The following is a 13,277-nucleotide window of genomic DNA, read 5'->3' on the forward strand; positions in this document are numbered from 1 at the left end:
AGGAATTAAAATGGATATCCGTTGTTGTTACAAACACTTAATTTATATTGTTCCCCACAATTTATGTACTGTTCTAAGTTCATTCTTAGGTAATGAAGTGGAGTCCACATTGTCTTTATATTTTCCATCTTAGAGGGAGAATACAGAATAGGTCTTCAGTAGTTACTAAACTAACCAGATGACATGTGAATCTTGAAACACTAAATAATACCATGGTTGAAGGTCTGGGCGTGTCAGGAGTGAGGAACACAACTCTGTTCTTATTCTTTATATTCATAACCGCAGAAGGGTTACCATATTTCCTTGCATTGAAGATGCTCAGATTTCAAAGACACACGCCAATTTTGAGTGGGAAAAAAAAAAAAAAAAAACAAAAAAAGGCAACATTCACAAATTGATGGCTGTCTTTTGTATGGTCCACAGCATGTGTTCAACTGTCAACGCATTAACTTACCGTGGCTTCAGCTGGTATAGCATTTTTATCATTGTAGTCTTTTCATATCATACTTTCAAAACTATCTTATATTTTTTCATGTTCATCAATATTCATATGAAATAAACTGTTCATACGTTGACACACAAATGAACTAAAACACTTGAACAGAATAGTACAGGGTAATGTATATGATGTAAACTGCCCAGCCATGTTGCATCAGACATTTCCTTGGCCAAGTGTCGTAGTGAGTGCAAATGGATGAGGCTACAGCTTATGTTGCATTGCAAGATTTTGATACAGTATTGGGTGTAGGCCTATGTGGCATTATTTTAAACAAAGTAAAGGAAAACTTTGCACCAAAACTGATGTAGTACATATAAATATGGAATATTTGATCTTACTGTTACATTTTGCTGAATCATGCTACGACTGTCGCATCCCAAATAGAACGTAGAAATAGAATAAAGATTGAAATACACACAATATAGATATGTACATGTAGTTACTATGTAATTTGCAAATCTGAAAATATTTTGCACATTGTTACCAAGCATAGTAAGTAAAGTGTGAATTTCTGAAGAAACTGTCATACAAAAGCAACATATAAAATTTACACCTAAAAATATTCCAGCTAAATTATGATCTACTAGGAGACCTGTATAATTTACAATAATTTTATGTTTATCAGCTAATGTTCACATAAAGTCAAGGTTGTTTGAGAAGAGCAAAAATATTGATAACATTTAGAATACCTCACGTCTACCATGATTTACTGATACGGGAATTAATCTTTGAGATTATACTTTTTTTTTTTCAAAATACTTTTGTTTATTTTGATTTTTACCTTAGTATAATGTGTACACTTCATCCAGAGATTGAATACAAGAATACTGATTTACTGTCTAGCAAAGATACCCTTCAGGAGTTAGAGTAATAAGCCATTAAAGAATGTAACCTTTGGCTTTTAGGACATACAGTAAATTTTTTAGATTAATTTTGAGGAAAATTGGTATCTGAGCAAAAGTGAAGCCATGAACTTTATCCCCTTGAAACCTTGGTAATTGATGCAGTTCACATAAACTCACTCACATGTGCCATAAAACTAATTTCAGTGATTAAAGTACATATGCAATAAAAAAATTTCAATAATGAAAGTATGCTGTATTGCATTTAGTATTGCTGCTGTTGTAATGCCAGAAAATTATAGTATGGATCTAGCCCAATTTCAGTCATTTACTTTTATTGTTTAACTTTGATTCAAGTGTATTTTTTTAAAAAGAAATCATTACAAAGCAAGGGATTAGTCAATACTTGAGTTAGAAAAAAAGAACACCAGTGTCTTATGTTAGTCCCTGATGAAGAAGTTGACCTTGTGAATGCAAGGATTGGTGACAGTTTCTAAGGGTAGTGAGTAATCCATATAAGCAATGCAGCAGATGCTCAATTCAAGTAGGTTTTTATCCTTTCAGCGTAATCCTTTTGTTAATAAAAGGCAAACATACCTCCTCTGTATTTAAATTTCTTTAATTTCTTTTGAGTGCCATTTTGTCTTCTGCAGTACAGTTGATGTTGACAAAGTTGCTGTTCACTTGAATGCATTGTAGTAGTACAGTAGATTAGTACTGCCATGCACATATATTTTTGCTTAGTGTATGCTGCTTATTCACAGTATGTAGAATGTTCACAATTATGTTTTTCTTATGCTTATTGACTGGGCCAATTCATATGACAGTAAGTGAAGTTGTTATTTTGGTTTTGTTAATTTTATAGTACAAAAATTACCATTTATTAAGGAATTTGCTTATATGCCAGAGATTACTAAAAAATTAATTTTGTTGTCATTTAATATGCTACAGTACTCCACTGATTATTAAATGAATTTGCTGTGTTATGCAAGTGGTGATGCTATGCAAGCATAACTATTGAATGATTTTACAAGTCTTTACTTGATAATACATAGTGCAAATGTTGAAGTTTATTAAGTTCTTTTCAATACTAAATGATTTCTTTTACCTTTAGTTCATTGCAATTCTGTTGAGGTTGGAATTCGTTCCCTACCACATACATAAAAGTATGAATGACCAGGGATTTTCTTTAGCATCATTAGAGCAGATGTTGACATATTGAATTAGTAAGCTTTTCAGGTTTATTAGTATGTTCCAAGAGTTAAATGAAAGTTATTCCAATGAATTTACTTCATTTACTGAACATTTTAGCTTTGAAGCAGGTCACTGCCCATTTGCAAAAGTTTGATGAGGTTGTAATTCACAATCATTTAAAGGCTGGACTAGTTGCATGGCAAGCATTTGAGATGTCTTCAAATTGATATATCACCAAATGCTTACAGGAGTGGTTTGTTATCTACCATGATGAAATATTTGCAACTCAGCACAAAACTAATTCCAAACTAATTTTTAGATGGAGAACTTGTGCCTTTTGTAACACACTAAAGAAGCTTTTCTTCCAGTACTTACCTGTTTGTATGTTGGACGTGTTTAAAAACAGTTATAAAATGTGCTGAATTTTATTATTTTAAATACCTTTCTATTTTAGTTTGGTATTCACAGCTCTTGATGTTTCCAAGTACAGCACAGTACAATACATACATTCTTGGTATTTTACCTTTATTATTTTATTCATAGTGATGAGAATATTGTTTATGCATAACTAAAAGAAACTTGGCAGATGAAAATGTTTGCTAGAAATTCTTGCATACCTCATTTTCATCCTTGTCTCTTCAGAGCAGCATCATTGAAAACTGTTGATTAGTGGTACCACAACAATTGAGAGTAACTATAAAAGTCTTTTTGCTAAATTGTGTTTTGCTAAAAAGAATACAAATGTCAGAATGTGTTTATAATTATTTTAATTAAGATCATGTTTTGTACAGAGGAAAGTCTTTCGGAAGATGATGGAGGAAGTGCCACAGGTACTCCAGCTGGTACCTTAGATCGTGGCACTCAGGCTCCATGGTCAGGATCTACTCGAAAGCAGCGTAATGCTTTAAAAATTGCAAGACAAGCTGAGTTGAAAAGGTATATAATTAACCTGTAATTAACTTTTTGAGGTGAGATCATTTAATCTAGTATACAGTAGTTTTACCTTGGGTGTGATGTTTTAATGTAGGTTTGTAAAATATTATTGATGGGAAACTTACTCTGACATGAAGGTAAAAGTTATCTATTTTTACAATATAAAGTTTTGATACAAACCTGTTTATAAAATAGTGTTAACTGAACAGGATGCATCCAGGTACTACATGAAAAAGTTTTCCAAAATGAACTGTTCCACTGAAGATGCTCACCCAACTCCATATTGCTCAGTTACTTGGCAATGCCTCTTATTTTGCTTATAATAATATCTGTCTGAAAGAGTGGGGAAAGGTAGAAGGTACTAATATGTTATGGAATCTTACTTTATCACAAACCCATTCATAATAAAAAAGAAAAGCCAGAATCACTATTTACAGTGGTAGCATCCAAGAAGACATTGCTAGAATTCCAAGAGGATGGAAGAATGCAAAATGACAAAGGCATTTCAGAAAGATTGCTTTTGTGGTTTAAGAATGGGTCTGCAGACCCAAGTACAGGTGCCCATTGGCACAAAAGGTGTGAAGTAGTGCCATAGGTACCAGATGTCTGATGAATGGATAAGAAGAGTAACAGCTGTAATTACCCTGTATCTAAGGCAAAGACTTGTGGTCATGATAGGCTACAGGAAGGCAAAGCCATAGCATTACTATTACAATGTGAGGAAACCCCCCTGCAGAGCTTAGTAATGCCTGGTGCTTGCCTTCATTGTAACATGGAGACTTGAAATTCCATAATCATCATGAAGGTCCAAAATATGACCAAGAGAAAGAGCAAGCCGTATCCCTGGTAGAAGGCACGACAGAATCCAGAAGAGAAGGACAGTCTTGTGGGCCTTGTCAGACCTGAGTAGCCAGCTTCATAGCCAAAATGTAGCAGAGAAGAGTTCCATGGCTGACCATCTAAAGGAGTGAGTTTTGGAGGCAAAGGGACTCTGCCAACAGACTCCGACATTTGTGAAGGGAGACAAGTTGAAGAAAATCATTCCTGGATGTTCCAAAAGAGGTAAACAAAGACCGAACCCCCCCTGGCTTCCTGTGACAGGTCACACATCAGAGTACCCATTTGAATTGACTTGAAGCAGTTAACCAGTCAAAGACTAGGGCACTGAGCATAGAAAAACAGAGTCCAACTGATAATCCACTGTTGTGTTGGGAACAAGGTTGTTGCAAGGCCCAAAGGAGGTGAGACCAGGTTTGTGGGAAGATTCAATGTATAGCTAAGACACTGCAGGAGGAGCAGCTACTTTGGAACATAGAACTGAGAAGCCAACACAAACTATTTAAACATAGCATGCAAATGCATAAACAGCAAGGAAAATACAGAATGAGCTTTTTAGGAAAGAAGGGAGACCATAGAATTTGCAGTGGTAGACCAAGGATATTGGGACTTGGAGCAACAAGCAACAAATTTTTCTCAAGACTGATAAACTATCAAAACAAGGAAGCCTTACAGTAGCCTGAGTATATTCTTGAAGAAGACTTGACAACACTTTTACTACTGGTAGGAAAACCCTGTGGTTTCTGTAGGAGAGGCAGAAACTATTGTAAAATAGGCTGAGGACATGGGAGTCCAGGAAATCACAGGCCTTAGAAGCCAAAAACAAGTACTGTAGTGGTATTGAAAAGAAGCACTGGTTGCACAAAAGACAATGGAAAATTTGAGAAAGCCATGGGAATCAAAGGCCAAATACAAGCATAAGTAGCATAATTTTCAAAGGAGTCATTGTAAGAAACATAGTGAAGGAAGTCACCACACAAGGGAGAAAACACAAAAAGTCCTGAAGGTGTGGAAGAATGCCAAGAAGATGAGGTAAACAAAGGACAGCTCACAGTTACGGCAGTGGTCATGCAAGCAGGAATGTTAGAGCACACAGGAGCAGCTGAGAGAATGTGATAGTACCCAAGCGGGTGGCACCATACAAACCAATTGCTGACTTTATAGATCAGACAAGAGGGAGGGAGAATTTTATGCAAGTGCCAAAGAGGTAGGAGCCATGACAGTGGCAACATCACAGGTGTGGAAAGGAAGCACTGAGAGAGTTAGAATCAAGGTAGCAGCAGCAGCAAACTGGCATACCCAAGATAAATATAGCGACAGAACCATCGGAAGATAGAAGGCTTACAGAATGGAGCTGGGTAGTGATGCAGAGACAAAAACGTTGCTGTTCCATCTGGAAAGACCACTAATCAAGGTTGCTACTTAAGTACCCAAAATATTGAAAGACATCTATGGAGTGAAGGAGTTCTATAAAGAAATTAAGTGATATCCTACTTTGGCAAAGGCCAATGATAAAGGAGCAAAGGTCCACAAGAGGTAAAACATACCAAGAAGGACTTGAATGGAAGAGCAAAGGAAATGAAGAATGTGATGAAATTGAAGATACACTTACCAAACAAGCAGAATTTACTTAGGGTATGTATAAAATCTGCTGCATTAGGGAAACTTGGGTAGAATAACTTGTGTAATGTTCCAAACATAGAGTGCAAGAGAAGTCAATGTAAAGAAATCATCCATAGCACTTGTGGTCACAGGTAGACAGCAAGGGTACAATCATCACCAACAAAGGCACAACTTTAAGCAACACACATGGAAACATGCTGGTGTCAAAGCATTCTAAAAAAAGTATGGAGAAAGGCAGCGCATCACCACTCAAATTATCTACACAGTAGAATGAGAACCATTACATATATATACCTCAAGTATGGAGAGGTGTTTTTTTTTGTGCACCTAGATGCATCTTGTGAGTTAAAGGCTATTTTAGATGACTGGATCTATAATGAATCTTAGTTATACTTTAAGAATGCTTATAAAAATTCAGGCTTTGTAAGCTGCATCAGTGCTAAGGGCTGCTGACCATTCTTTTTAATTTGCATTGACAAATTTATAGGTAATAGATAAACAGTCTTCAATCATGTACAATTTAGTGCTTGTAGTCCATTTTTTGTGTCAAGAATTGTTTAGAGTAGGTTATTAAAAAAGACTAGTTTCCTAGTACATTAAAGAATTTCACTGTAATAGTGTTCTTTTAAAAACTTGGATATAATTTTACCAGGCTAAGGATGGCTCAGGAGATACAGCGTCAACTTGAGGAATGTGAAGTAAAGACAAGAGAGCTTGAGGAAAGAGGAGTTGCTGTAGAAAAAGCTTTAAGAGGAGAAAATGTATGTAACATTTGGTATACTTTGTTATTTGTGATTTACCAAACATTGATGACTTGAAAAATTATACCATGTACTTTTTTTATTAGCTAGGATGTTGGATTTGTGTACTTAGCCCTTTGACCCCCCCCCCAACCCAAGCTAATATATATGTTAATGCATACACCCATGACCAGGCTAAATTTAAGAATGGCCAATTTACTGTATATACTCGCGTATTATGCGACTTTTGAAGCCCTAATTTTGGAGCTAATTTTAAGGGGGTCGCATCTTACATGAGATATAAAATTCGAGGATGTAATAATCATATATTAGTATCATATGATAAAATACAAACATAATAGATATGCATCTTTTCCATGAATATTTTTAAAAGTTTTGTTTTACTTGACTGCATCCAATAATATTATATGTATTTTCATATTTCTATTTGTTTGTATTAGCAATCAATGTTATGTTTTGGAAATCAGCTGAGGGTGATGGCGAAGTAAGTTTGTTTTGCTGTGTTGAACTCAAAATTTAATCAGAGTGACTTTCTTGCCTCCAGTTAGCGCAAATGAAAAGATACTCTATTTATATGAGACAAGGTTATTTTACGTTATACAGTGTTTTCAAGTGGAAATAACACTTGAAAACTTATCGTTTGTGAACGAAATTTAGTTATTTTTTTCGTTAGTAGATGGTGCTGATGGCATGTATATTGCGTAAACAAAAATCAATGTTCTGTTCGATATTTTCACTTTATCTCGTCAGAATACTACGAGCTTTACGTATTTATCTTTTATTGGAGTGAAAACAGTAAAATGTGTTCTTTTGATGCCCAATAGTTTTGATTAAAACACGTTTTTCTCAAATTTAGTTTATGGTCGAGTTTGATGGTAATATACTGAAGTTTGCGAAAGCTTCATCCATACCGAGTAAGGCTATGCATAATACTATTATCGTGCATCGTCAACAAGGATATAACTCCAGTAAATTTAAGCCATCAAACTCAACTGTAGATAAAATTCAAGAGAAAATTATTTTAATCAAAACTTCAGGTCTTGAAAAAATACATTTTACTGTTGTTTTCACGCCAATAAAAGATAAGTAAAGTAACAGTAAAGTTCGCACTTCGATGAAATGTAGTGAAAATAGCGAACGCAATCACCTCATATTTTTTACACAATAAACATGCCCACAATCCAATCTGTTAAAGAAAAAAATACTTTAGTTCACGAGGTATTTTAAATTCATATTTCGACTTAAAACACGTCGTATAATGACAAATTACTTTATCTCACATAAGTAGAGTATCTAGATATTTTACGCAAACTAGAAGAAAGACAATTCGCTCCAAAATGAGTTAAGTAAGGAGAAATAAACTTGTATTCGCCATCAGCTGATTTCCAAACCAAAAACACTGACCGCTTTGTTAGTATTTTGATACAATAATATTAGAATACATACAATATTATTGAATACAGTAGTACCTCGAGATACGAAAGGCTAAACTTACGAAAAATCCAAGTTACGAAAGCCAATGCGAAAAATTTTACTGCTCTACATACGAAAAGTTTTCAAGATACGAAAGGTTGTTGCTGTAAAGTCCCGAGATTCGCCCGGACCACCAAGAACAATTTTAAAACTCCCGCGCCGCCAACTGAGTAAACTCGCCACCATCCTCCCGCTCTCCCATTGGTTCCTGATGCTAGTCACCCCATATGGTCCTGCTCTCCTATTGGTCAGCATCTACCCCTTGTGCTTTAAGTATTCTATTGGTAAAAGGTTGCTGTAAATTGAAAAACTTATTCATGGCAATATATTTAATAAAAAAACATTAGGTAAAGATAGAATAAAGAATAGAGAATGGTTATTATACTGTTTGGTAGAATTTCAGTAGTTGAAGAGGGATAATGAAAATTTATGGCTTACTGTGTAAAAGTGATTGCTTGGCGATCGTTCGATACTCGTAAGTGCTGGATGTAAACAGACGTTTGGAAGCTTTTTTTTTTTTTTGTTTATTATAGTTAATGGTTACTTAATAATTATTTGAAATGAGTACATGCAATACATTTAACAAAAAAAATTGTGAATTAGATATCATAAAATATAAAATAAATCAGACTGCCAACAAATACGTATTTTTTAGAATTCTTCTTCTGTTTTATTATTACTTTACGTATACGCATGTTTCATTATAGCTGTCAGTAACTCGGTATCTTCATTAGGTAAAGATAGAATAAAGAATAGAAATGAATGGTTATTATACTGTTTGGTGGTTTCATTAGTTGAAGAGAGATACTAATGACAATTTATGGCTCACTGTGTGCTAGGAAAAATGATTGCTTGGCGCTCGTTCGATACTCGTAAGACGGGTAAGAGCTGAATGTAAACAATCGATTGGAAGGTTTGTTTTTTGTTTGTTTGTGTATTATAGTTAATGATTAATTAATAATTATTTGAAATGAGTACATACTGATTATTTATACATTTTATTGGCATATTCTAAGCTTTTAGCTCTTAGGTTTAGATGTCAGAATCATAGACTAGGCTACAGTAGCAACCGCTAACATAGGCTAGGCTTATTGCTAAGGGACATATGCTAAAGTCCTAATATATGCAGTTGAATATTACTCAAGTATGTACAGTATTTTGCCTTTTTGGAGTCATATTTCTTCCGTCGTAACCCTAGAACATGTGTTTTAGGCCTGGAATATATTTACTGGGGGTGTTTTTGGAGGGCTTGGAACGGATTAGCCATTTTACATGTAAAATGTGTTCCAAGATACGAAAAACTCATAATACGAAGGCCGTCTCGGAACGGATTAATTTCGTATCTCGAGGTACCACTGTACTGTAATATATAACTTTTTAAAATAATCAGAAAAGTTGCATATTCATTGTGTATTTATTTTGTAAATATACGTAGCCGTCAGCAGCCTGACATCGCTCAACTAGGTATGCTGATGTCGGTCCGAATCTGATTCCTGTTTCATGTCTATTTTTTTTCCACTGATATAGTCAGAATACATTGAAACTCCAAAATTGGCTTTTATTAATAAATTACTAAAATATATCGTATATGCAGTATTTAGTATACTGAAAGCTAGGCTACTGTATTCGTATATATACGATATATGTACCCCGATATCATCATCATCGTATAGGCGAGGCTAACTTGTTAAATGTTATTCAATTTCTCTTTGTACTGAATCATCATAAGCCAATGTGCATTGAACATAGAGAATTAGCTGAAATTAATAATTAGTATGCAATATATGTGTAAAGTATGCTGTGTAGTGTAGGCTAGGCTACCCTATATGTAAAGATGGTATTGATTACCCTAGTGTAGGCTACACTAGTATAATATTCTTACGTCCAAATCGATTTATGACTGGTTGTTTGTAACCAGTTGCAGTAGTAAGTCGACTACTATCTGTAATGTAAAAATATATCAGTCCTATTCTCGTTAACGTCATTCGTAACATGAATATAGTAATTTTTTACTATTGTACGAAGGTTGAAATGAAGCGAAATGGCTGTTTTTATCAGATTGGTTGTTCACAGCAAACAGCTGTTTCTGGCTGTATGCATTTTCCATACAAGTATATCATTACTACCGATACTTTTTGCATTCTCTTTTACTTTTTTAAACTTAACTAGAAGATGGGATAAACTAAGAGATGGAGGAAAAGAGGTTAGTCTATTGTTAAATTTTGGTCTCATAAATTTAACTCGCATGATATGTGAGATATGTGATAAAATAATTTTTTTAGGGTGAAAATTTGGGGGTTGCATGATATGGGAGATCATGTGTTATGCGAGTAAATGCGGTAAAAGAAAAACTAAAAAAAAAAGAACTCAGGAATGGTACAAGGAAAACAATTCTAACAAAATTTCTGTACTTTCGATGGGAAGTTGTAAGCAAATATTTCCCACCCCTTGCTGGCCTGTTTTCCCTATGACATTTGTAGAAAATATGCTAGTTTTACAAAGTTATAAGTGTTCTTTCTAATATTATTTTATTTTATTTTGTCAAATTGAAATTACAGCTCAAAGAATATCGTAAAAGATAAGAAATAAAACCAGGAACAAATTCTTAGCATATTTATTGTATGTAAAATATTTATGACCACATTCCTTCCTTACCACCTCGAGCAAGACTGAGGGCTTCTCAGCTCACTCTCTCACTTATAGGGTGATCTGAAGAGTTGCCAATGGTGATATATATGAAACTAGGAACATTTTTCCCGCAAAATTAGTTCAAACTGTATGGCACCAAATCCATCCACCACCTCGAACCTATATGTGATTGTATATGCACAATACCCAGGCTGTGGGGGTTAATGGTATCCCAGCTAAAGATAATTCCTGATTTCTATAATAGTCAACTGTATGTGGAATGACCTGCCCCAGAAATTTTTCATACAGGATATGTGCATAGAAAAAGACCAGTCCAATGGCAAAGGATGGAGTAGAGAGTGTACTTGTCGTGAATTTATGAAATTAATAAAACTAGTTAGAACAAAAAATTTGTTTTCTTCTGAATGATTGAACAGAAGTGTGATATCCTAGTTATCAAATAATCTTGGACTTCATGCAAAACTTAATAGGTAATTCTATTGCATTATTTTTTCCAGGGAGGAGCCAGTCGAGATGAAGCAGAGCTAATAAGTGACTGGTTTTCCATGGTGCATGAGAAGAATGCTCTCGTGAGATGGGAACAGGAACTTATGGTAAGAGCCAAGGAGCTTGAACTAGAGGATCGGCACGTCAGGTTGGAACATGAATTGAGACATCGCATGGCTTTATCAGGTATTTATTTTTTATTTTGAAATTGCATCTTTGTCTGTAAAGTCATGAAAAAACATTTTTCTTCGCTTTTTGTGTGACATGATGCCACAGAGTTTCTTCAAATTTACAGTAAATTCTTGGTAAGTCTGATTGTACAGGGCTGTAGAATATCCAAATAAATGAAGAATCCAGTATAACCCTTTTTGGCTGTGAATGGCCCTCTTGGCATTGTTAACTGTCCTTGTGCCCTCAGCTCTATTCATCCATCTAATCATCTACGTATTTGTTACCATGCTTACACCCCTGTCATATCTAAACTAGTTACCATTAAAGTCTCCTTCTTGAATGTTGCCGTATATGAAAATAACTGTACAATGTTAGCCTCACATGCAGAAATGCAATGGTGTGTGCAAAACAAACATGAACAATAAAGAGTTGTAAAGGCATATTTAAAGTAACTAGAAGAAATGTTGTTAAAAGAGGAATGCTACTAAGTTAATGTTTGTTCCGACATGTATATGAACCTTCGCTTATGGTATATATATGTGGAGGACCTCACACTTGCTTTGCTTTGGGTGTTATTGAACTGCCTTTGGAAAATAAAATCCTAATGCTAGATCTGGTTTACGTGTGACTTGGATCAACCTACCCTCATCCATTGTGCTCGCAGCTGCAATAGTGATTGCACGTTTTCTGAGCACACTCAAGTATTCATTTGCACTATTCTTTGTGATTGTTGTATGTACTCCCCATGCCTAGTTATTATTGGGCCATGTTTGCCACCCCTGGTTTGCACCTTTATTATTATAGAACATATAATTTGTTTATATACGAAACAAACCTTCGGTCTTAACATTAGGATAAACCTGATAGCGCAGCTGGAAAATTGATAAAATTAATAAAAATTGTGTACACAAGGAACTATTGGCATCTGTGCTCGATCATGAACTATTTGGGAGCTCCCACACTGCCTTCAGCATCTCTTGATCGTGTCAGTAATTTTCTTATCGCCTTTAAGAGAAGACATGCTTTGCTCTCTGCCCTTTTAAAGCCGGTTTAGTTTGCCTGCTTTCTCACTTGTTTCTGTGTTTCAGTGTGTGTGTGTGTTTTCCATTGGATTGTATGAGTATCAGGATATTAGGGCTCATTTTAACTCCCTGGCAAAGGTTTCTTCAGGATCTCTCAGGAAACAGAGGAAATGCCCAGGTATTAGTTGGTTCCCTTATTCAAGATTCTTAATATTGGTGTTCACAGGTCCACATCCAACATGGAGTAGGTGTAGAGAAAATATAAATACAATTACTAATCCTTGTTCTCTTAGTCATTTTTGGTCGGTGGAATAATGATAAAGGTTTTATGAGTCAGTACAAGAGAAAGGAAATGTCGCCATCTTTGGATGATGAATTGCCTTTATCTCCTTTTGTTCTGCCTTATCATGATGCTGATCCATATATTTCTCCGTTATACTAGATGCTTCCCATACCCCTATCAGGTTCATCCAGTGATTCATTTTTGGATGCTATCAGGAGGGGTTTTAGGCAGTTTTGTGCCTAATTATGCTCCTTGCATTCTAATATGTCATCATGGCCAAAGAAATCAACAAATGTTGCGTTGGGTAGAAGCTTCTTTGAGTGCGGTTGTAAGAGTGTCAGAAAAGGCTTTTGGATATTCTTTGAGAATGTTTAGAGAATCTGCAGTGGGAGTTCATCAGTCTACAAAGACCAGTGGGCAGGTCCCAGTTTCTCCTGTATGACTGTTTCAAGATGAAGAGAAAGGATGACAATGCTCCAGTTAAGAGAACGAGTGTTACAGCAT

General features: G+C 35.2%; 2 protein-coding genes across 2 annotated transcripts in view; one reads left to right on the forward strand and one right to left on the reverse strand.

Annotated features, from left to right (window-relative positions):
- Positions 1-13,277, reverse strand: part of LOC135201228 (F-actin-monooxygenase Mical-like) — a 323,794-nt gene that overhangs the window by 36,551 nt on the left and 273,966 nt on the right.
- Positions 2,557-13,277, forward strand: part of LOC135201867 (protein-methionine sulfoxide oxidase mical3b-like) — a 40,637-nt gene continuing 29,916 nt past the window's right edge. The window contains exons 1-3 of the mRNA XM_064231169.1: positions 2,557-3,471; positions 6,581-6,689; positions 11,309-11,483. Of these exons, the coding sequence (XP_064087239.1) occupies positions 3,314-3,471; positions 6,581-6,689; positions 11,309-11,483 (442 nt within the window). The 5' untranslated portion in view covers positions 2,557-3,313. The remainder of the gene's footprint in view (positions 3,472-6,580; positions 6,690-11,308; positions 11,484-13,277) is intronic.

This window comes from Macrobrachium nipponense, chromosome 28 (genome assembly GCF_015104395.2).
Source record: "Macrobrachium nipponense isolate FS-2020 chromosome 28, ASM1510439v2, whole genome shotgun sequence".
NCBI lineage: Eukaryota > Metazoa > Arthropoda > Malacostraca > Decapoda > Palaemonidae > Macrobrachium > Macrobrachium nipponense.